The following is a 25,225-nucleotide window of genomic DNA, read 5'->3' as shown; positions in this document are numbered from 1 at the left end:
GAGTGGGAGGAGAGAACTGTATGATTTCTACCATCATCCCAAAAATAGCTACTTTTTATTGTTTTCTGAGATGAAGTCATGTACCATTCTTATGCAGCTTAGTGACAGTCTCTGCTTTGTGATTGTTTTTATTTGCCTTGCTAGAGGTCGAGATCATGGACATTGTTTTCAATTTGTTAATGTTTTTCAATCTGAACTGTGGGAGACAATATAGATGAGGATTCATGAATATAAAACAGGAGATGAGGCTTTTGCCAGCAGTCAGCTTCCAAATAACCATCAGATCAAAATAGAGCAAATTTCAAAAAGATGTGACTAACCAAAAAGTTCAGGGACCTCAGACTTTAAGGAAGGGAAAGGGGAGTCCAGAAAATATCCCACATCCATCTCTGGCTTCTATCTACATGCCTACCTCCCTTGCATATATTTTTATTCCATTATTGTGGTTTCTGCTGAATTGATGTGTTTCTAGGTGTTAGCTAAGGCTTGTGTTTCCCCTAGCTCAAGAGCATATAGTACTCTGTACTCAGTAGGCACTTAATAAATATTTGCTGAATGAACGAACGAATGTCACACTTGGAACCTCTAGTGGAATTGCTTCTACTCTGTGACTCATTCCTCTCCCCCACCCACACCCCCAGTATCAAAACTCTATCTCTGGGGTCTAATTCATCTCTCCCTAGATAAGGATTGCTTAGTCAGTAACACTTTTTATCCTTATTACCATTAATAAGACTTCCTCTCCACTGGCCCTGGAGTCAGGAGGACCTGAGTTCAAATCCAACCTCAGACACTTGATACACTTACTAGCTGTGTGACCTTGGGCAAGTCACTTAACCCCAATTGCCCTGCCTTCCCCCCTGCAAAAAAAAAAAAACAAAACAAAGACTTCCCTCTCCACTAGAAAAATTGCCTATAAATAATAAAGTATTATGATCACTATTACAGATCGCCAGTCCACATTGTCTGTCATCACACAGCATTTAAGGGGAAATTTAAATAATCAAGTAAAGTTAAGACTCATAAAGTTAAGACTGTTTTACATTTCCTGTCTTAAAACAGTTCTCTTTCTGTCATTTGTCCTGCAAATCTCATGAAACTCCAGTGTTAGAACACTTTTTTCTTGTTGTTTTGTTTTTTAAAGGAAGAATGCAAAGCATCTTCACCTCTAGGAAAGTTCTTTTGAGCAGAGATTTGGGTGATGCTGTTTTTTTCCTTTCTTTGTATAATGGATCAAAGAATAAAAAGCTATTTTCTGTTTTGACCAAAAGAAAAAAAACCCCATGAGTCAGAAGAAATCAGTTCAATCCCATTCCCCTCCCCCTCCCCCCCCCCCTGCCCCCCGCCCCCGTTCTTTGGGCAAAGGCTGATGAATTATGTATGTTGTGAGTTTGTTTAATATTCCCTGGGGCCTCTGCTAGGGGTTAAGGTATTTTAGGCAATGAGAATGAGTATGTCAGACACCACTTCTGCCGTTATCAAGTCCCTGAAATGACCAACCTTTGACTCCTTTTCAGCATGTCTCTTGAGTCATCACATCATACAAAGGATTTCTTCATCCAGGTACATTCATTGAATACTTGGGGGCCTGTGCTAGGCACTATACTAAGAATGATAGAAGCCAAGCACTGTTTCTTCCCTCTCAGAGTCTACAGTGGAAATAAATGTTGATGTAGGCAGACAGGCAAGTGCACACTACACAAGCAACAAAGGAAAGACTTTCAACAAACATGTATAAATCATGAATTTTCTCCTTTAGTTAGTTACTTAAATTCCCCAAGTATCTGTTAAGCACCTACTGTGTACAGAGCGCTGCAGGAATACAAAGATAAATGAGAAGCTCCAGCACTCAAGTAGCTGTTAGGGAGCTTAAATATGTAAATAGCATGATACAAAGTATAATGATACAAATGTACAAAGAGGTGTATACAATCGTTGGTAATCCAGAGAAGAGAAAGAAAACCAGAGAGGGGGATTAGAGAACTTCCTGGAAGAGCTGAAGCCCTGAGGCACAGAGTTGCAGTAATTAGAGATATTAGAAGACGGAATAGGTATAAGGAACAGCATAAGCAAAAGCACAGAAGTGGTGAAATTTGAGATGTCTAAGGAGGAGTGACTCTTCCATTTTGGACAGAGTATAGGATATATGCAAGGGAAAAGTATAAGATCATTAGATTGTAAGTTCCTCCCTTAGATTGAAAGCATCTTGAGGGCAGGCACTCTTTTGCCTTTTTTCTTTTTGTATCCCCAGAGCTTAGCCCAAGGCCTGGCACATGGTAGGCACTTATTAAATGTTTACTGATTGCTTGATCTGGAGAGGTAGTTTGGGGCCAGATGGCAGAGAGGCTTAAAAATTTGGAATTTATCTAGCATGCAGATGAAAGCAACTGAATGTTTTTAAACAAAGTATCATGATCCACAACTGTGTAGCACGAAGATTAGTTTGGCAGAAATTAGTCAACAAGTACGTATTAAGTCCCTATTATGTATATGTCAGGCATCGTACATAGTGCTGTATATAAATACAAAGAATAAAACGATCCCTCCTTGAAATGAACTTACATTATCATGGTAAGACAGCAAGTATATATAAAGAGTGCAAATATAAAACTAATAAATACAAATACATACAAAGTAGGTAAATACAAGATACTTTAGGAGAGAACATGTGTAGAATGAATAGGAGAGGTGAGCGACTAGTCCCTCCAGTTGGAAATACAGTGCATTAGTCCAGGTGAGAAGTAATGAAGATCTGAATTTAGTTGGTTGTTTTTAGGGGGCATGGAGCGGGGCAGGGCTATAAAAGAAGCAGCTGAGTTAAAAAACAACAGGACTTGACAGTTTATTGAAATGTCACAGATAAAAAAAGAAGCAGAAGTCCCAAATTGCTTCCATGTTTCAAACATAAGTTCAAGGTAGGACTTTTAAATCTAAGTCCCCTGGCTCCTACTGTGGTAGTGTTTTCACTGTGCCACGTTACCTTCTTCCCTTGCTCTACTCATTTGTAACACGTGGAAAACTTGTATTAGAGGCTATCAGCTCTGATGTGGGTGGGTGGGAATTTTCAGTTGGTTCATATGCCAACAAAACTGGAAGAAAATATTCTTGTCCCCCTCTTTCTCTCTTCCTCCCTCCCTCCTTCTGTCTTTCCCTCTCTCTCTCCCCACCCTTCTCTTCCTCACTAACTTCCTGTCCTATCTCCCCCCCCTCTCTCTTTCTCTCCCTCCCCCTCTCTCCCCCCCCCCGCTTCTCTTCCTCACTAACTCCCTGTCCTGTCTCCCTCCCTCTCTCTTCCCCCCTCTTTCCTTCTGTCTTTTCCTCCCTCTCTCTGTCTCTGTCTCTCTCTCTCTCTCTCTCTCTCTCTCTCTCTCTCTCTCTCTCTCTCTCTCTCTCCTTCCCTCCCTCCCCCTCTCCCCCCCCCCCCCCGCTTCTCTTCCTCACTAACTCCCTGTCCTGTCTTTCTCCCTTGTCTTCCCTCCTCCCTCTCTCTTCCCCCCTCCCTCCTTCTGTCTTTTCCTCTCTCTTCCCCTTCCTCTTTCTCACTAACTCCCTGTCCTGTCTCCCTCCCTCTCTCTTCCCCCCTCTTTCCTTCTGTCTTTTCCTCCCTCTCTCTCTCTCCCTCCCTCCCTCCTTCCTTCCTCTTTCTCACTGACTCCCTGTCCCATCTCCCTCCCTCCAAGCTTTGCAGCCCCATTCTACTCCCTTTCTTCTCATGGCACAGACTGTAAGGACATCTGCCTTTCAGTGCCACCAGCCCCATGAGGGGAAACACCTCAGAAGTTCCTATCTCCCCAGTTGCCTGTACTCCTCTTTCTGGCTCTCTTGCCTTTACATCTTATCCACAAGGGTGTCTTCCTGAAGATAGCAACCCCCTTCTACCCATCGCCATAATTATCCTAAGTCAGCAAAGAGGAAAGCAAGAGAAAGGGACAGAAAGGTCCCAGCAGAGCGGTATTTGTCTTATTCTCCCAGAAGGTCCATTATTATTGCAATTCAGGGACCAATATCCAACTTTGTAGCCAGCAGACTCAGTGATGGGAGGGATCTAGTGGTAGGCAAGCCAGCTGGGCTGGGACTCTGTGGATGGGGCCAGCCCTGTTTCTGTGTTTGTTAAAAGATTGAAATGAATGCTAATGTTTGTGATAAAGCTGTTTTAAATGAATTCTCTGTCCAAATGAGCCCTTTTTGAATAACTTATTCGTGCATTGGTAAATGCTGATAGTGTTGTTGCACCAAGTTATCTACAGATTCTTTTGAGGACTTCCTCTGAATGCAGGTAATCTCAGCACATCCATATTCATAGGCAATTATTTCTTCTAAACTGGCTCCTTTCTTTTTTTTTTCCTTCTCTGAATTGGTTTGGCAGCCCAGGCATTTCTTACATTCTTTCCTGGTTCAGTTACAAGTCATTTTCAAATTCTTAGGGTCTCCTTTTCCTCAGGGGCAAATTAACCCTGCTATTGTGGGCCATTGTACAATATAGTTTAATAACAAGATCGTTGATTTAGAGCTGGAAGGGACCTAAGAGCTCATTTAGTCCAACCTCTTTATTTTACAGATGAAGAAACGAAGGCCCAGGGAGGATATGTGACTTGCCCACATTCACATAGACATTAAGAGTCGGAGGCAGGATTTGAACTCATATCCTCAAACTCCAAACCTATTAGCATATATTTTTCGGTGCAACCTACTGCCTCCAAATTCATAGTGGCTAATGAATTCAGTAATTCCAACACTACTAAACATCCTATAATAACAAGCCCCTCACTACTTTCCATGAGTACAGGCACCATAGGTGTTTCATATCAGTCTTTCAGCAGTACTTATTATTTCATGTACTCTGTGTAAAACACTCTTCTAGGCACTTCAGGGGAGCAAAGAAGTATTAAGTCAAAGCCTCTGATCATGAGAAGCTTAGACTTTCTCTGGTATGGGGGGGCACATTTTATTATTTCTCAAGGATGCCTTGCCCATGTTCATCCTCACATAAGTACTTAATTCTTCTTCCTTCCAAATAATTCAATGTGGGAGATGAGAGAACCCTGAATAAGTCTAACTACAGGTCAGTAAACAAGTTTTTTCTCTTCTAGGAACATAAAAATTGATAGGATGTAGAGGCACAGAGAAATGCCAGTGGAATCAAGGCCTGTTTTTTGCAAAGTGGTGAGGCTTCTTTGATTAAAGGTTAAGAGAAGTAGAAATGTCATTTAAGGTGGGAACAGACATTATGTCGACCACCTGTCAATCGGCACCTTCAAAGACTCGACTTCTCAGCTTTATTTTTTAAGTCTCTCTCTGTTAAAATGACAGGTGACTGTTACTAGCTTAGTTACTGCTAGCATCGCTTTATTTTAGCACCTTGGATTATCTGTCTTTTTCATGCTTCACTTAAACATGGAAGACTCTCAGAACTAGTCTTAGGCTTAATGACCCGGATGAAGTCCAGTCGGTTCTGCTATAAAGCATGTTTCAAAAGCGTGAATTTGTTCCAATGTAATTGATGTATCAGGGAACATTTTGAGCATAACACAAATTTTGAGTTTGCTTCTGCATCGATTCCTTTTGCAAGAAATAGCATGAATACTGAAAACTGTCACTTTACAATAACTCAAAAGTTGTAATCTTTCTGATACACCCTTCCACAAGCAAACTTCAGGGTTTTTTCAAGGTACAATGCCATACTTCTTGTGTATCTGCTGGTGTAGCAGGAGCTGTGGATAGAGAAGAGCTGGTCCACAACACTCCCTTCCCCTTGCCCTCAGTCTCGGGCCAGGAGTTGCAGGCTGCCCAACTTGCTCGTGCATCCTGGGGTGTTTGCTGAGCATAGTATTTTTGTATTTTTTAACCATTTAACATTTAACTGTGCTGCCATTTTTATTAGATTCTTATCTTTTTTTGCTCGTGTCACTGACAAAATTTTTGAGTGTTGTGCCCCTAACTCCATTTCCTTCATAAGCTCTGTGGTTTTTATCGCATGATTTTGCATAACTCAGTTCTATTTAGGACCACATATGTTTCGTTAGAACAGAACTGTCTGTTATTTGAGGTCAAACCAATGGGCAAAGTTTCCAGTGCTGACAAATCCCTTCTATCTCCTCTCTTCTCATAAGTGCCCTCATCTGTAAGATAAAGGGGGGCGGGGGGTCTAGATAGGTGGCTCTATTGTGCCTTACCATTCTAAATCTTACTTTTTTTAAAAAAAGGTCAGTGACTCCATTAGGCCAGGCAAATGCCAGTTTCCTTGTGGGACAGCCCAACCCTAGCCTAGAACAACCAGCTTTCAAAAAGGTTATTAGAACACAAGACTCTCAAGAATGTTATCTTGTCCAAAAATGTCTCTCCATTGGCTACTTTCTAATCTAAGAATGGTATCCATCCTTCTCTCTATTGAATTATTTGTTGCCCCTCACCTCCTTCAGATTCACCTTCTTTTGGAAGCCTTCCCAGATTAATCCCATAATCCCTCTAAACACATATCTATAATACCAATAATATAATACCATCCTATTTTTGTCTATACCAGGATATAATACATGCACACAAATGAGCGCGTCTTCATATTTTTGAATAAGAGAGGTTAGACTTATTTCATTTGGTCCCAAATGGCCAATAAGTAGTTGTGCATAGGTGGATTTTGACTCAGTATGAGAAAAAAAGTCTTCAACCATTAGAGAAGTCCAAATGTGGAATAGACTGCCTCAGAAAGTAGTGAGCTCTCTATTACAGGAAGATAACTGTATGTCAAGGAGGTTATAGAGGGCAATTTTGCTTTAGGTATGGTTTGGATTAGAGTTTCTTTTAATGCTTTATATTCTTTGGTAACATAAATATATCTATGTGTGTGTCTATGTGAACACACAACTGCACAAAAGCTTTGCTGTCTACAGATAGGCACTCATATATAGGAATAGCTATATGTGTACTGCCCAAGGTCAGAGACTACTACAGGAGCATTCAGTACCCAGAGACTTAGAAAGTGGATTTGTAAAAATGCAATTCCAAAGTTACTTCTAACTTGAGTAAAACAGAGCTAACAAAGTCCTGACCTCATCAGAAAGTACTTAGGAAGTCGTTTAAGCTTTGAGAGTTTTGCTTTGGTGAATTAAGCTACTGAACTAGTTTTGATTTATTTACTTAGTCAGAAATAACTTTATTCTACTTAATGTAATGTAGAGTTATTGGTCATAATGACTATCAATAGACCTAAACGATCTTCCCAAATTGGGCAGGACATATTTGACTGTTTGTAATTAGACCAGATTTGCATATGATGGTTGCTCTGGGCTTCCACAACATGTTTCTGAGGTGTATGCAAGTATTTAGTGTATGCCTCCTGACAGTCATTAGATTTTAAGATAATGAATTTCATTTTGGACATGCGTGTTGAAGTGCCTCTCTTGATAGCAACGTCCAGTAAGTACATTGGTGTTGTGGAACTAAGGCTCAAGAGGGAGATGAAGGTCTGTCATATCATCATCTGCATAATGATGATAATTGAGCCCATGTGATTAATCACTCATGAAATAGATGAGCCCACCAAGGGATAGGATAGGGAAAGAAGAACAAAGGGCCCAAAGTAGTGTTCTAGGGTATATCCATGTTTAGGGGGTGGGTCATAGATGATGACTGCCACAAGGGCAACAGAGAGGGAGCAGTCAGACAGGTAGGAAGCAAACAAGGAAAAAAAAAGGCTAAAGGATGAGAAATTGTCCAACAGAATGTAAACTCCTTGGAAGGGACGACTATTTCATTTCAGTCTCTAGAGCCCCAGCACCTAACAACATAGTAGATGCTTAAGCAATGCCTGTTGACTGACTATGCAGAAAGTGGTCAATCAGGTCAAAAGCTACAGAGAGATCAAGAAGGGTGAGGACTAAGGAAAGGCCATTGAAATTTAGTCACCTTAGAGAGAAGTTTCAGTTGAGTAGCGAGTCAGAAGCTCAATTGAAAGGGGCTAAGAAGTGAGTGGAAAGTGAAGAATTGAAGGAAAGTTTTTTCTGATTACTTTATATACATTATCTCATTTTAATTCCTTACTTTCAAAGTTTATAACTTAACGTAGCAGCTTTTCACCTAATATCCAGGCTGGTCCCATTCAATACCAGTCCTTAATGGAAATTTGATTGCTATGGTAAAAAGAAATAAGGAGAATTGAATTGTAGTCCTTTGGGCCTTGGTTTTCTTATATACGAAATCAGAGGATTGAATGGTTTCTAAGGTCCCTTCTTCCAATGCCAGCATGTACAAATCAGGAACATGTGAGAATAGGAGCATTTCTGCCATACTGGCAGGATGATGTATTTAAGTTATTGTGAAGGAAGTGAGGCTTGAGCAGAATTTAGCAGAGACAAATAGGAAAGACACACCAAGGAAGGAAATGTGGCCTGAAAAAGCACAGCAGGAATCAGCAAGAGCGAGTCTGCTCGGAATGCATGGACTTCACAAAGAAGGAAGTGATGAAGGCATATGGGGAGATGATTGGTGGAGGCTTTGAAGTCCATGATGAAGTTTCTCTTTTACAATGGAAAGTCATTTGAAGACAGTCCAAACTGGTCCAATGTGATTGTGAAAGAAGGCAATCATTTCCGTGCATTACAGGATAAATTGGAGGGAATAGGGTCTAGAGGCTAAGAAGGAGGGAAGTGTCAAAGTCTAGGTTCAGATGTGATCACAGGGACTCAGACTAAAACTTAATTATAATAATGGAGAAGAAATGGATAGACCATAGAAATTGTTTGGAGGAAGAAGTAGCAAAGGGCTATCTCATTAGACATAGAGTTTCCCAATACTGGAGGACTTCTAAGTCTGGATAGATGCCAGGATATTGTCAACGGATTCATGTCACAGCTATGGATTGAAATAGGTGACCTCTGAGGTTCCTTCAAACTCTGATATTCTGTGATTTGTTTAAATCTTCCAATGATATTGTAATGACATATTGGTGACTCTAAGTCTTTGAAGCCTATGTCAGAAGAGAGGTAGTGTGGCATGCTGGATAGAGATCTGGTTTCTGAGCCAGAAAGACCGAATTAAAGTCCTGTCATCGACACATTCTGGCTGTGTGACCCTAGGCAAGTGACTTAGCCTCTCAGAGTTCCACGAAACTCTGAGACCAAGGTTCTATACACTGAGAGCCAAACCCAGTCCACCCTCTGTTATTGTGTGGCCTACAAGTTAAGAGAACCATTCTTAGTTTGGGGCTGTACAAAAATAAATGGTGGGGCCAGATTTGACCCCAGGGCCCTCATTTGCCAATGCCTGGTGTCAGACTATAAATGTTCAGAAAAGGTGCCATCCTGGACTGGTAGAGAAGTTTTCCTCATGCCAATGATATCACATTTCCAGTCCAAGTCCCTATCCTTGGGTCAACAGAACATAAGGTCCGACGGTCTCTATCAAGCCAGAGGGTTTCAAGTATAATTCCAATGATAGACCATAGATACCCTTGTCCTAGGAGCAGCCTGGCTAAACTTAGAGAGGATCATCACTAGATTGGCCAAAGGAGGATAGATTTTCAGCATTGGCAACTTTCAGAGGCATCCATTAGAGAAGGGACTCCTCCTACTGATGAGATCACAGGCTATTGAAGCATGGGAAAACCTATTAAATGACAAGGGGTTAAAACTCAGCTAATGGACCTCAGCTAAGCACATTAGGGTAAACTCTACACAATCGGCTATGAAGCATACATAAGAAGTGTAAGAAATGTTTTGTGACAAGTTGTATGACCTTGGACAGTAAGGTTTAGTGGAAAGAATATTAGATTTAGAATCAGTAGACCTGGGCTCAAACCCTAGCTTTGTTACCTACTCCCAAGTCATTTAATCAACTAATACCAGCACAACCATACAACCATCCCTATTCTCAAGGACCTGACATTCTAATAGGGGAGATGTGTGTGTGCGTGTGTGTATATACACATACCTCTTTGTGTATATATGTGCACATATACATCTGTGTGTATGTACATGTGTATATAAGATATGTGTATGTGTGTATACATACACACATGTACATATGTGCCAAATAAATATAAATGAGAAAAAATATAAATAAGTCTGAGGCAGTTAATACAATGTACTTAGGGAGGGAGGACACTAGCAATTGGGATTAAGAAAGATTTACTATGAAAAGTGCTTAAACTCGAAGGAATCTTGAGGAAGTGAGAATGGAGGTGAGGAAGGAGTCCTTAGACTTCAGTTACCTGACCTATAAAATGAGATTGAACTAGATGAACTCACATTCTGTAAGTCTACGATCCCCACCCTCAAGGAGTTTGGAATTTAGTATGGAAGGCTAATGCCAGTGAAACAACTTGATACAATGTGGCCTACCATCTGTAATTAAATGCTAAACAATGTCATACAGACTGTAAGTGGTATGGGAACTCAGAAGAATGTGAGATCAATGAAGATTCAAGCAGCTTTTGTTGAATGATGGAATGAATGAGTGAGTGAAAGAATAGAAAGGCTTTAAAAAGAATAAGTAGATCTTAGAAAAACATGGAAAGACTTGCATGAAATAATGAAGACCAGAACCAAGAAGACATTGTATACCATAACAGCAATATTGTTTTAAGAACAGCTTTGAGCAAATAAGTCATTTTGACTATTATAAATACCCAAATTAACTATGAAAGACATAGGAAGAAAGACACTATGTGCATCCATAAAAAGAACTGATAAAAAGAAGTATGTATAGATAGAATGGTTTCACACATACACACATATACACATACACATACATATATGCACACACACTCACACTCACTTGTGTCTAATGGTAGTCATCCAGGGAGGAGGGAAAAAAAAACCATGATAACTTTATTATATATTTAAATGCAATGAATAGCAAGTTATATATAATAGAAAAAAAAAAGAAAAAGTAAGATTTGTATAAACAGAGGAAAGATGTGGCATTCTTCACAAAGGAAACATTGTGAATGAAGGTATGTTCACGGGACGGTGAACTCAAAACGATCTCCAACCACTAGGTATCACTCTTCCTGGCACTGGTTCCCAGCAGTTGATATAAGAGCCAGTCTCATACCATGCTTGGAAATTACTGAGAAGCACAAGAGATAAGTTTATGTGATTTGGGTCACTTCCTGTATTGCAGGTTAGGAAGCCGGGGGTCTAACCAGATATTTGAGAGTAACTCTTGTTTTTCTAAGATCAGTTAAAGGCAGCCTAAATTTGGATTGTCTCAAAAAGCCCCAGCTCCAGGAAAATGGCCTCTGCCCTACAGGATTTTCTGATCATGACTGCCAAGGTGGGGTGGGGGTGGAGTGTGTATTCAGAGGCTACAGAGAAGAGATTATATATACCCCAGGGGAAAGTGTGTGTGTGTGTGTGTGTGTGTGTGTGTGTGTGTGTGTGTGTATGTAACATGCTTGAGCATGTGAGAGTGTATGTGTACATATATGTAACAGGTACTGGAAAAGCAGGGATTCTAGTGGAAGCTCAGTATGCTTAGGCCCTAGATGTATCTCTACCTGACTCTCTGGATGTCTTGGGTGAAGTGATTTAACCTCTCTGTGCCTCAGTTGCCTCATCTGTAAAGTCAGAGTGACGATTTAGGTGCTCTGTTAAATCATAGAGTCCTTAGGAAGACGCATGAGATAATAAATGCAAGGAACTCTTAAACAGTAGCTAATATAAATAAGAGGGAGGTTGGATGGTGGTGAGTTATCTAGTCGAACATATATTCTTATTCCCCTGAGAGTCCTTTGCAGAAATTTATCAAAGCATTTATTGCCTATTATCCTTTGTCCCTGTGAACTTCTCCATATCATAATGTCAAACCCTACAGATATGAACTGCTTTGTAATCATCTTTATTAGTTATCACTCATCTTGGTTGCATGATTATCATTTGCTGTCATCATTGGTCTGGGGTGTGCTCTTGAAATCCAGCTGCCTAATCCTGGGAAGCAGCAGGCCTCATAGTGAGACCTTCATCCCAAAACCTTTTTCTTAATGCTGTGTTCAGATTCCAAGCCATGGAACCAGGTGGTGGATGACACCAGGAAATAGTGAGGTCGTTCCAGTACTTCCAACAACTAAATTACTTTGGACAGTGTCCAAGACAAACCCATGTTAATAAAGAATCCCACACTGAGGCAGGATGTGTCATAGATACTGAGACCCCAGCGTAGTAGACTGAATCCTTCCTGAGTAAAATAGCTATTTCTTAGGGCACCACCCATTAGATTTCAATTTAACCCAGAGAGATTTATTATCTGGCCCTCAAGTATGTTTCTAAAAGGGTGGATCCAGGTTATATCTAAGCCTTGAACTGATTGCAGATGTTGACCTTGCCAGGTGGGTCCCAGGCCTTGGGCTCCACATTGAAGCCACTTCTTTCCAGCTACTACCTCCCCCAGAAAAGAGGTCATTTATTCCTTTTGAATTCTCTGGTGGAGTCTGCATCTATGCCAGTTCACTCCATACATATTGGGCAAATTGAGGGCAAAGGTATTGTAATATGGTATAGTGAGAGAAATACTGGATTCAAGAGGCCTGAGTGCAAGTCAGAAAACTTGGATTCAGATCCACCTCTGCTGTTTATTACCTGTGTAACCTTAGGCCTGTTATTTAACTTCCTCGGGGCTTGGTTTCTTTATTAAAATAAAGGGGTAGGGACAGCTAGGTTGCTCAGTGACTAGAGCACTGGCCTTGGCATCAGGAGGACCCAAGTTCAAATCCAGCCTCAGACACTTAACACACTTACTAGCTGTGTGACCGTGGGCAAGTCACTTAACCCCAATTGCCCTGCCTTACCACCTCGAAAAAATAAATAAAAAAAAATAAAGGGGTAAATCTAGACAACTCTAAAGTCCCAGCTCTTCAGTACATAAGGTCCTTCCCTTGTTGGTAGGGAGAAGGCCAGGTTGAAGAGATAGAGTTAGGAAGTTTTTCAGAGCTACCAAAACTAACCATCCTCACACATCTCTTCTCTGGATAACCATCAGGGTTGAGAGATGCTTCTAGGCTTTCTTTTTCCATCAGAACCAATCACAAAGAGAACAAAATCCAGGCCCAGAGGTTAATAGAGTTCCACTGTGATTTGCATGGTCCACAGAGTCTCAGACTTATTCTTTTCCCTTTTAGGAAATCAGTAGAACCTATTCTTCCTCTCTGATCCCCTCATGATAGATGATCTTTATTCTCCCTGGCCTTCTGAGGCTGTAAGTGTTGGAAGTTCAGAAGAAGTCACAGACTTCCTCTGTGCCCCTAGCTTGCAACTTTATGCAACAGCAGCTTAGAGATAAGAGACTAGGATGTCCTCCTGAGAAGCTGTCCTACATCTCTTAGTTAACACGTGCTGATGGAGCAGGGTTTCTTTGGCTTGGTAGAGGACTCCAGGGAGTGAGTTTACAAAGCCCTTAACTCCTCTAAGCAGTTGGCCTTTTCCAGTGTGATGGAGCCCAGCCACATGGGGCAGATATTTTGGATGGAGTTGACTTAACATTGGAACATAGCATCATGGCATCATTTTGAAAGTAAAGATGGAAAAACTCAAACACCCTATACCTGAGCAGGAATAAGGGGTTATACTAATTTCTATAAGACAGGTGTAGGGACAGGATGAGCAACATACACACAAAAGGATCAGTCATAATGATGTAGAGTTAGAAATAGGGCCTGGGCTGGTGATTTCACTTATATTGGGAATGCTCAGGTGAGAAAAGGCCTATTAGAGCAGGTCAGCACCTCCTCTGTAATTTGTAGTCTTCTAGTTACCTAGAACATTGAGAGGCTAAGTGACTTGTGCCAGATCCAGGGTGTAATGGAGTCAGCTCAAAACAATTGTTAAATTTTCAGTGTGAGCATTTACACCTGGGAAGTCACCAAATGCCATCAACGCTTGATTTATTGTTTTGTCGATTTTCTAGACTTAATAGAGTGTTAATGATGAAGATTAAACTAAAAAGTGTGTCCTAAATATTTTTGGAGGGAGAGCATGTTGTTAGACATTTACCAACATACCCTTCGACCAGGGTCACGTAGCCAGCATGCAAGAGAGCTGGAACTTCCTGGCTTCCAAATCAGCTCTCTATTATGCCAGGATATTTCTATGTTATAATGCATATATGTATTGTGTATGCATATAAAAACAATAAATCTTAATTAGAGCAGCTAGGTGGCCCAGTGGATTGAGCTCCAGGCCTGGGATGAGGAAGATCTAAGTTCAAATATGGCCTCAGACACTTACTAGCTGTGTGACCCTGGGCAAGTCACTTAACCCTATTTGCCTCTGTTTCCTCATCTGTAAAATGAGCTGGAGAAGGAAACGGCAAGCCACTCCAGCATCTTTGCCAAGAAAACCCCAGATAACATCACAACAAGTTGGACGCAACTGAAATAACTGAACAACAAAAATATTAAGTGCCTACTATGTGTCAACCACTGCCCAGTCTGGACAGTTTTCAGTGCTGAAGGGAAGGATATAAAAGTTAGATAAAAAAAAAACTCTCCCTATTCTCAAGGAGTTTATAGCCTTCTAGGAAAATAAAACCCACACACGTGGACACATGTAGGTAGCATCAATGCACAGTCTTTTAAGTTCATTCACCAGTTATAAAAGAAGTACTACAGGAAGTACAAGGGAGAAAGTAATTTCCAACCTTGGAAATCAGGGAAGGCTTCTTGGAGGAGGTAGGTAGCATTTTAGAATTAGGCTTTAGAGGAAAGGCAGGAATTTGAGAGGTGCAAAGCTGAAGGGAGGACATCGAAGTTTCAGGAACAGTTGGAGCAAAGACTCAGAAGGCTGATAGCAGAGTGAATGATTACAGGGTACATGTCGTTCTATCCATTTGTGGTTAAACCAAAATTATTTTTGCCCCTTTGGATTTCAAATAAGTGAAGTTTTACTGTATTTCACATATTCAGTAGAAGTATAATATATTCTTTCCTGCTTTCTAGGATGTCCCACTGTGCTCTCTGGTGGTCAGGGGAGCCAAAATGTCTTTAATACAAAGTATTTCTTATTGTGTATCTCATAATGTCCAGCACAAGGCTCAAAAGACAAATGGCAGTGTTGTCCAAAATGTTGAATTTCATTTATAGTCAACATTTTAGTTCAGTTCTGTTGACTTTGACCTTTAGCAAGCTCTGTGACCAGGCTCCTTACCATACCATAGGATTTAGGGTTTAAAAGTTGCTAACAGGTCATCTGATCCAGACTCCTCCTTTTACAAATGACAAACCTGAGGTCCAGTGAGGTTAACCCACACAGATTGTAAGCAGCAGACCGGGTACTTGAGCCTAGGTTCTCTAGCTTCATATTGAATACTCTGACTTCACCAACCAGCCAACAAAATGATCCAGGAACAGTTTTCAGGGAACAGTTTCATCTCCAGGACACTAGTGGCAAAAAAAGCTACAACCTTGATCTAAACCCCATGTCTCCCTGTCCTTTCCTTTATAGGTATGAGGTGGTATGCCACACCACAGAACTGGCCAATGACATCCTGGTGCCCTCGTATGACGACAAGAAAAAACATTGTGTGTTTCAAGGTGATCTTTTGCTGTTCAGCTGCGCAGGAGCCCACCCCAAGCACAGGAGAATATGCCCTTGCAGGGATTATATCAAGGGCCAAGTAGCTCTCTGTCAAGACTGCCTATAGCAGCAGAAGTCCCAGGCCCCAACTCATTCAACTGGGAAGGAACCTAGCTGGGGGCAGGGAGGGATAGGGTGGTCCAAGGACTGCCCCAACTGCCAGGACTCTTTGGTCTTTTAGTTTAGATGTTGGTTTTGCTACAGGTGGAGTGAGTTAAAACAACAAAATGGAGTTCTAAATGGCAACAAAACAGAGGGAGAGAGACAGTGCAGTGGACTGACTTCCTCATGGTCGGGATTTTTAAAAAAATCTTCATTGAGCAACTGTGGTGGGACTCTTCCAAAACCATCTAGCTGCTCATGGGTAAAAATAAATGAAGTTCCATGCTTCATTTAAAAAAAAGTTGAGACGATCATGAAGACTCTTGTGTGGGAAAAATTCCTAAATCCATTAACTTATTTATTTGTGGGAGGGCTGGGGGGGAGGGGTGGTTAGGGAAGGAAGGGAAGGAATAATGCATTTTTTTTCCTTCTGCTGCCCATCTTCTACTTTCACTAAAGCATTCCAGCATAGTTTGGGATGGTGGAGGAAGGGAAGGAAGTGCCAACAATTTGATGTACAGCTGTAGTCAGGGAATTAGATTGAGGGGAGTGCTGAGAAGGTTCCCAAAGAGTTACAAATTGTAGAACAGACAGAAGTCTTTGCTGTTTAAAACCAAATGGTACACTCCAAGGCATCGGTCAGTTTACCTAGACATCTCTTCGGCAAAGGTGAGAGAGATAGCTTAGGCAGCTGAGAAAAACATTGTTTTATGGATTGGGAATAGCAGTGCTTGGGGAGTGCCCAAAGGCCTAGAGCCCAAACCCATCAGGTGGTGCAATTTTGTAAGAGAAATATCTCTCTTCCCCTTAGCTCCAGTAATCTACATAAAACAATACAAGGAATCAATGTTGTATAAATAATATTAATGTTAGCTTGCCACTTTGCCATACTTTCCCTTCACCTAAAGTTTACTGGATAGAGTGGGAGGGGAGAAGGAAAATAGAAAAGATGAAACTAAAAAACTCACCCTAAGACTTAATGATCTACTAGCCTTTGGCTTTGAGGGAAGTAGTTGATGTGAAACCGTACAGGCAGGAGTGATGTTATGACATTGAGAAAGACTCTACTCACTCCTCCCAGACTGGAGCACACTAAAGATTTCAGGTTGGGTGATATTTTTCCTTAGGGTCTATCAGTACTGAGGACAGGGAGGGAAGAAAGACAAGACAGGCTCCTTGAGCAGAATAAATGACTGTAAATTATGCCACCTAAATCTTCACTTTTCGGGGTTCTCAAGTAGCAGTATTTTGTTGTGTTTTGTGGGTCAAGCAGAGGTCTTTGCAGATGCTTATTGAAAAGCCAAGAGAAAAGGGTGAATAGATAGAACAGAGATAACTTTGTGGAGGGCTTCACCCCCTTGAGCCTTAGGAATCCCCTCACCCAATAATTCTGTCTGCTCAACCCAATATCACAATGTTGGATGTTTTGATCAGCTGATCAGTTTCACTAAAAAATCCAACTTCTCTACATTGGAGTCAGGAAGGGAAGGTGATCCCTGGTTCTCTCCTTATCTGAATTAACTTACGGTCCCACAAAGTTCTGTGCGTTTCCACATGGCCAGCTGACAGGTTCTTGGGGGGGGGTGTTGCTGTTGAATTTGTCTCCTGATAGGAAGATGAAAGAATTGAAATGTATTCTATCAAAGGTGAATGAACCCTGAGAATATCTCTCATCAGATGTTCCTTCCCTGTCTTTCATCTCTCATTGGGATTCTAAGAATTTTAAACAAGAAAGTGGTTCTTCTTTTTGACTAGTTCAGTAGGAAGAAACGGGACTATCCTTGCCTCTCAGATTTGAGAAATACTCAGGTCACCCTGGTAGCTCTTGGCTTCTGTACAGTTGATGCACACAGCTGTGGTTTGTAGAATTGGTAGAGACAAGACAGGGAAGGAATCCTTACTAATGAGCCTTTGTGTCTGGGAAGTTTGATTTCTCTCTGCCTTTATGACCCCATTCCTTCTCCTAAATTACATCTAATGTATGACCTCAGCTCTGCATGGGCTGCCAAAGACCCAGAGTTAGAGTTTGAATTGATTTCTTCACTGTCCCTGCTCCATACACCCTAACCTTACCAGCCCTGGTCATTCATGGGCAGTGATGTGGCAGGATTAGTCACAGGAGAGAGATCCCTGTCAGAAGCATTTAATGTAGACATACATCAAATAAGTAGCAACTTACTTGTGACACGAGAGACTTTGCTTAGGATGCTGCCTCTGTGGGCCTTGTGGTGAGGGCTATACCAAGTCCAAGAGGGATCTTGTCTAAATCCCTTGGCAATTAGGATATGTCTGCAAGCACTCCCCTGCACCCCTTCCTTGTGACATTTCAGGCACCACCTACATTGGGAACATGGAGAAGGGCAGCATTCTACTAACAACCTGCTGCCTGCATTGTATGGAGAGTCCAAAGGAAGCCAGCCGGTTTTCCCATCCCCATAGACTAGCTGACACTGCCATCTTGTGAGCATTATGAAGCCCGGGAGCCACCGGGGCCGCTTTGAGGCCGGCAGAGGGAGCCCCTGACTTCTCAGCTCTTGCTGACGGGAGACAAAGGCTGGCTTTCCCAGCACTCCGCTAGTTTCCCCCGTGTTGGAGGAGAGAGCTATTGGAAGCTGACAAAGAGAGGCCTTCTCTCTGAAAGGAGAAGCCAGCGTGTTTCCTTTGCCCGTCTCCTTTCTGGGTTCAGGGATGAGGCTGGTCACTCCTTAATGCCATTTTCCTCCAATAGAGCCTGCCTGTCAGACAGCCAAGAGAAGCACTGCTGCTTTGAAAATTCCGAGATTAAATAGTTCAGTTTCTTTTTTCCCCTTTATCCCCAACCACACACTGGATATAGGCCTAAGAGGAGATTTCTCGCCTTATTTTCTGTTACCCTGCAGGGTGTTATAATGAAGAGTACTAGTCCTAGAGTCTGAAGAGGCCCGGGTTAGAGTCCCAGCTCTGACATTTATTGTTTTGTGACCTTGGGAAAGTCACTTAAATTTCTCTGTAAAATTGGCATCACAATACTTGAACTACCTACCTCACAGGGTTGTTGTGAGGACTAGCTTTGTAAACCTTCCTGGGGGTCATGGTGTCACAGTCCATCTGGTGGTTGCCCAGAGCATTTTTCTCAGATCCCGGTCATGAGATTCGGACTTATGCCTCCTTCATCAGGACCAAGGTCCAAAGACAAAACTGGAATCAACTGAGTTTCAAGAGCATTCATATCTGGTCAATTGGCTGTTGAAGGAGATGGATGACAACTTTCTATTATTTCCCTCCCCCACCTTCCCCTTCTGGGAAAGACAAAAGGGTTGACTTATGTCATAAGTTATAGGTCAACCCTTTGGGAGGCAGAATCAGGAGGGCCCTGATCATACAGGCCCCTCATCCTTTTGGCCAGGGAGTTTTCAGATCCCTGCCCCTAACTTTTGTGTCTGTGCCAATTGCAGGCCTAGATGGAGTCCTAAGCAAATTTGTAGTCATTGACAATGTGTGTGGGGGGGAGGGGGAGGGATCCAAACCCCTAAGCATAACCAATGTTATCCTAAGCTGTAAGCATAGCTCTCCTAGACTTTCCTTTCTGTTTTTGTACCTTTTTGTTTCAAGTGACTTCTGATTTTTTTTCATTGTGATCCGAAGATCTTAGAAAATTTAAGAAAAAAATTAACATAATTTATTAAAGATGGTTAACAGAAAAATCTTACCTTTGAAAGGTAAAGTGGAGAAATAGACACTGTTTTTAAATGCCAATAAAAACCTCATTTATTTCATATATGCAACTTGATTTGCACATTTATGAAGAGGCTTTCTGCATTTTTACTTAGGTTTTTTGTTGCTGCTGCTGCCCGTAACTTGTTCCTTTCTCGAACGTCAGATTCTGTTTCCTAGGCTATATTTATTGTTTAAATCATGTGCCTTTTCATTTTTCTTTGGGGTTATATGTTGGGAGCCAGATGCTGTTTGAAGGAGTATAACAGAACACCATTTCTGCCACATGAATCTACCTTGTTCTAAATGTAGATGTGTGTAGCACGTGTTCTCCAAAATGCCCTTTCTTTCCCCACAAATGAACAAAGCAGGAAAAAATAACATATGGAAAAAGCTGATTATCATCATTCCTTCCACAAGTCCACTCTCTGTGGCCTCCCCTTGGTCAAAAATCCTCATCAAGAGAGCCACGAGTGAGAAGGTGGAGTTCACACCCAATTCTGACTCCCATGGTGGGAGGACATAGAAGGTGTGCTCACTCAGCCCTTCAGGGGATCAAAGAATGACCCTTATAAAATGGCCGCCATGAATGAATTGGCATTAAAAGAAGAACCTCAGATCTACTAAGATTTTCAAAGTTTGGCTCTAGTATATTAGCTTGTTGGCTTCATAAAAGGGAAAAAGAGAATAACTTTGGGGGAGGGGGAGCAGCTTTTTTTTTTTTAAGTATTTGCAAGACCTAAGAAGAGAGTGATTCTTTTTTTTTTAGAACTGTAAGTGGAGATTTTCTCAACACTTCAGTGAGTCCCAAGACCAAGTTTAGGGGAGTAGTAAAGAGTTAAGGGTCTAACTGAAAATGTTTGTAATTATGTGCTCTTTTCCTAGGGACAGCTATTTCCAAAGGCCTGCCTGGTTTTTCCTCAACATTTTACCCTCTCTCACAATACTAGGTTGTGTTTAAACCTGGGAGAGAAGCTCTTTTGCTTTCCCCATGAATAAAGGGGTTTGTTTTAATGAAAAATTCTTAATTGTTAGAAAATTGTTTATTTTGTTAATGACAGGCTCCATTGTGTGTGTTTCTGTCCTAGGCCTGGATTGCTTTATTTATTAATTAAAAGCATATTTAAATTCATTTAACAGCTTTCTTCAAGCCCCATCCAGCTTTATATGGACATAAAGCATCTTCATTGGAGGAGACAGGCAAATGGGAATAGATTCACATGTAATTTGAGAAGACAGCAATTTCCCACAGCTGAAGCAAACTGTCTTTGATTTTTGTTGGCACCAAGGGAGATGGAAAAACAGATTTTTAATGGCCAAAAGGCCATGTTCTCTCTGCAGTTCATTCCAAAAAGCTATATAGGACCAAGTGATTCCTTAACATTTCAGGCCCTTCCACAACATTAGACACAACGAAGGCAAATGCACTCCATATATGTTGATCTGAAAGTGTCTACATCAAAATAATATTCTTGATTGGCCTAGTAAGGATTATCCATCTAGACTGACCTAAGTACTTGGCCTTGCTAATCTAAATTCTAACTCACGGGTTTCTAGTACTTTGGGACCTGAAACAGGTTGGTTCACTTGAAATATGTAGCATATTAGCCCTAAATGAAACAAGAATTTAGGGATGGGTCTCTCTCACTCAAAACTGGACCCTCATCTGTAAGTAACTTTAGATGCATTCATACAGTTTTTTTTATTTAATCTTTGAGGTGTCCTCTGCCTTGTAGAAGTTGAATATCGAATGAAAAGCACCTTTTCAATCAATTTTGATTTAGTTTTCCCCTCTGAATTTCAAATAAATGAGACTTTATTATATTTCAGATACTCAATATAGAGATGATCTCTTTCTCCCTGCTTTCTAGGGTAACCTGCTGCCCCCTGCTGGATGGGGGGAAATCCATAAGTACCCATTGTGAGCAATCATGTTATCACCCCAACTGGATTCTGGGTTGTTAGTCATTTCATGATCTTTGCACCAAACTTAAAGGAATAAAGTTTTTTTTTTTTGTAGTTGCTCAAGTCCTAAGGAGACTGAATTCTAGAATTTCCCCTTAAAGATCGTGTGAACATAATGTTGGATATTACCTCTCCAAAATATAATTCCCAAAGAGGTCAAGAACTGAACAAAGTTATTAACATTCATTTAAATAAAAATTAGTTACAGAAATGACAGTTAATTTTTTTTCCTCCCTGGTTTTCTAGACTTTTCCTTACCTGATAAGTCTGCCTGCTAATTCCCTTGGAGAACATCATAGATTTAAAAAGCTATTTCTGTTCTATGCCCCGCTTCATATGATTGTAATTAAAAGATATAGGAACACCAACTAATCCATTGATTTAAAAACCTTGACTGCATCATCAACTGAATGGACATTTTTGTACTTTTCTCCCCTTTTGTGGACACAAAAAAAGAAGATGGCTTATAACATATTGCATTGCCACCCACCTCCATCCCAATTACTCGAACTTATGCAGTCAGGGGAATGGATCTCTACCCACTGGATGGGGAGTTGTAGGCAAGTGAACAATCTCTGAAAACCAAAAGGGAGCCACGTTTTTAGAAGGATTTTAGGAAATTAGTGTTGCCAACTTTACCTTTGCAAATGGTGCTTTTAGGAAAATGGGAGAGGGGAGAAAGATATGGAAGCCAAAAATGTTATGGGCAGAGACTTATAATTGAGGCATAATGGAGGGCTCTCAGGCTAAAGAGGATATAACTAGATGAAATTTTACCACACATCTCCATGTACCTCAAAACCAATTGGTATCACTTATAGGGAGCACACTACAGGATAGCTGGAATCCTTGAAATTTGGGGGTTTGTTTTTGTTTTTAACCAGTCTGCCCAGGTCTTAAGAGCAATGGGTTTGTGAAAGGTAAATCTGATGCCAAAGGATGTAACATCCCTTCCACTATAGTTTGAATCCATAACCTTGATACTTTTAAGCTTAGTTAAATTTGCAGACTGGTGTGTTCCACTATACTCTTCAAGCAGCTCACAGCTCACCAAATACTGCTTACAACTATTTCCTATTGTTCAGTTCCTGAGGTTTAATAGTCCAGGATTCTAAAAATAAGGTGTAAATGTCTGAATGTACTTTACTGGCATAGAAAGCAATGCTTGTTTTTCACTGTTGTAGAGAAAACTAGGGAGAACTTTATTTTTCAATAAACTTTTTTCTTGTGTGACTGGTGGGATTCATTTTTGGTTTGGGGAAATCCAGGATCCATGTACAGCATTCACTTGAATTCTATCTGGTTGCTCAAAATACAGCCCATTGAAACTGGTTGTTGATGGCGTGACCAGGGAGTGGTTCAGGAGGAAGTGGGGACAGCCAAGGATATAGTGATTTAAAATACCCATTGGGGGTACTCTGCTCTTCCTCACACCAGCTTCAGACCGCATGTCCCTGTATGTTCTGTCTCTCCACATGCATCAAAAAATGGAACTAGGGAAACTAGTTCCATTTTGTGATTTGAATTCTGTGTAATAATACACTGATAAAAGCCAGTTAGTAAAATAGCCCAGGAAAGGCCAAATTCACATACACACAAACGTGCACACATACACACATAAATGCACACACACACATTTGCTTTCACTGAAGCATTTAGTTGTCCTATACAAATTCTCCTTAAAAACAAAGAAGGCTGGTATCTGAGAGGAGAGCCTAGGTATTAACATAATCCTTCTTTGAGGCCAAGCACCATGACTGAAGGGAATAAAAGGCCAAATAGTAGGCACTATAGAAATGTTTCTTCCCTTTCCCTGTAAGATGTAAATAATTATTTCTATTACCTACCCCTGGACTGAGGAAAATAGCTTTGTAAAGAATGGAAGCTTTCATTTGTATCCCATTTTAATAATGATCAGAACTAGAGAAAAGTTCCAGAGCCTTTTTACTCCTGACTTGCTTTGGTGGTAGTGGACAGAAAACGGGGAAAATGCCAAGAGTGGTCCATGGAGGCTGAAGTATGCCCTGTTAGGGCATCAGATTCATTTTTGGACCAAATAGCCCCATGTAAACCTAGACAACTGATAGTACCATTGAACCTTTGATGGGCAAGCCACTGAGCCTCAGTTTCCTAGTCTGAAATCAGATGAATGGGCATTATGGCATAGTATGTAGAATGCCAACCATGAACCTGTGTCTTTCTGACTCCAAATTCTACCTTTGACATATGCTGGCTATGTGACCACAGAAAGTTGTAACCTCTTAGGGTCTAAGAGACCCTACTACTAAGAGACCAGCTGTTGATCTGCATCTGGGGAAAAACATAACACACCAAAATGAGGATAATTCTTAGACTTTCTCCTTCCCAAGGCTGTAATGAGATAAGCTCAACCTTACTCCACATTCTATTTTTTAATAGCAGTGATTGTTAGGAAGTTTCTTTTTATATACTGAACCAAAAAGTTGCCTCCCTGGATAATTCCCCATTGTTTTTTCTGAGGCCAAGGTAAATAGGTCTAATCTTTCCTCAACATAACAATCTTTTAAGTATATGCAGATATCTGTCATTTCTCTCACCCACACCAGAGTAACTAAGTAGTACAGCAGATAGAGCACTGTACCTGGAATCAGGAAGACCATCTTCCAGAGTTCAAATCCAGTATTAGACACTTACTAATTGTATGACCCTGGGCAAGTCACTTAACCCTGTTTGCCTCAATTTCCTCATCTGTATAATTAGCTGGAAAAGGGAATGGAAAACCACTGCAGTATCTTTGCCAAAAAACCCTAAATGAGGTCCCAACTGAACCACAACCCACACCATTCCTCCCATGTCTTTTTACTTCTAAACCAAATAGCCCAAATTCTCTCAGTTCTTCTAGATCCTTCTCTATCCTTGTTCTCTGTTCATACCCTAGTTTACCAATGTTCCTCTTATGTTATTCCCAGAATCAAACATACTGTTCAAGACAGGGGTGGACAAGGGCAGACTGCAGTGTGATAAACCCCATGTATCTGTGAGTGCAGCCTAAGGTTATATTTGCTTTTTTGATGGCTAAATTGTGCTGGTTGAGTGAAACAAGCCCTGGATTTGAAATCGGAAGGTCTTGGTTCAAATGCCAGCTTTACTAATATTACCTTGGGCTTCTAATGCTGTTACAATCTCCAGGCTCCCAAGTTCTTGACCTCTAAAATGAAGATGTTGGGTTATTGATCTATCCAATGGTCTAAAGATTTACTCCTAGGATCACAGAATTTAAGAGTTAGAAGGGATCTCAGCAACCATTTAATTAATCCTAAAATGAACTGCCCTTCATCCCACTGTACATTTCCTTCTTTCTAGTGCCAGAGGCAATGAAGTGCAACAGTGAATAGCACTAGACCTGGAGTCAAGAAGATCTGATTTCACATATGGCCCCTAAGAATGACTAGCTATGTGGCCCTGGGCAAGACACTATCCTTTGCCTCAGTTCCCTCAATTATAAAATTGGGGGTCTAATAGCTTCTACCTCACAGAGTTGTTTTGGAGAACAAATGAGATAGTGCCAGGTACATAGTAGGCACTTGATCAGTGCTTGTTCCCTACCCCCACACACATACCTCCTCACCAGCACTAACCTAGAACACATGAGTATTAGAATCTAAGGGATTACTTGCAGTAGAATCCACTCCTTTTCCTCAGATTCTGTAATCACTAGAAAGTCTGTATGGCATAGTGGATAGAAGGCCAGATTTGGTATTAGGAGGACTGGGGTTCAAGTTCTGCCTTAAGACCTATAATTATATGATAGGTACTACCTGTGTGACGCATGGCAAATCGTAATCTCTAAGCAATTTCAAAACAAAGCTGCAGAGGTGTTCTTCATCTGTATTGGTGGATGGAATATTTAACACAGGAATAAA

General features: G+C 41.1%; 1 protein-coding gene across 1 annotated transcript in view; it reads left to right on the top strand.

Annotated features, from left to right (window-relative positions):
- MGAT5 (alpha-1,6-mannosylglycoprotein 6-beta-N-acetylglucosaminyltransferase) overlaps positions 1–16,009 on the top strand; it is a 384,608-nt gene extending 368,599 nt beyond the window's left edge. The window contains exon 18 of the mRNA XM_036747575.1: positions 15,432–16,009. Coding sequence (XP_036603470.1) covers positions 15,432–15,630 — 199 coding nt within the window. The 3' untranslated portion in view covers positions 15,631–16,009. The remainder of the gene's footprint in view (positions 1–15,431) is intronic.
- Positions 16,010–25,225: the final 9,216 nt, after the last annotated feature.

The sequence above is a fragment of the Trichosurus vulpecula genome, chromosome 2, assembly GCF_011100635.1.
Source record: "Trichosurus vulpecula isolate mTriVul1 chromosome 2, mTriVul1.pri, whole genome shotgun sequence".
NCBI classification, from domain to species: Eukaryota; Metazoa; Chordata; class Mammalia; order Diprotodontia; family Phalangeridae; genus Trichosurus; species Trichosurus vulpecula.
Note: the sequence above shows the minus strand (reverse complement) of the source record. Positions and strands in the feature narration are given on the sequence as shown.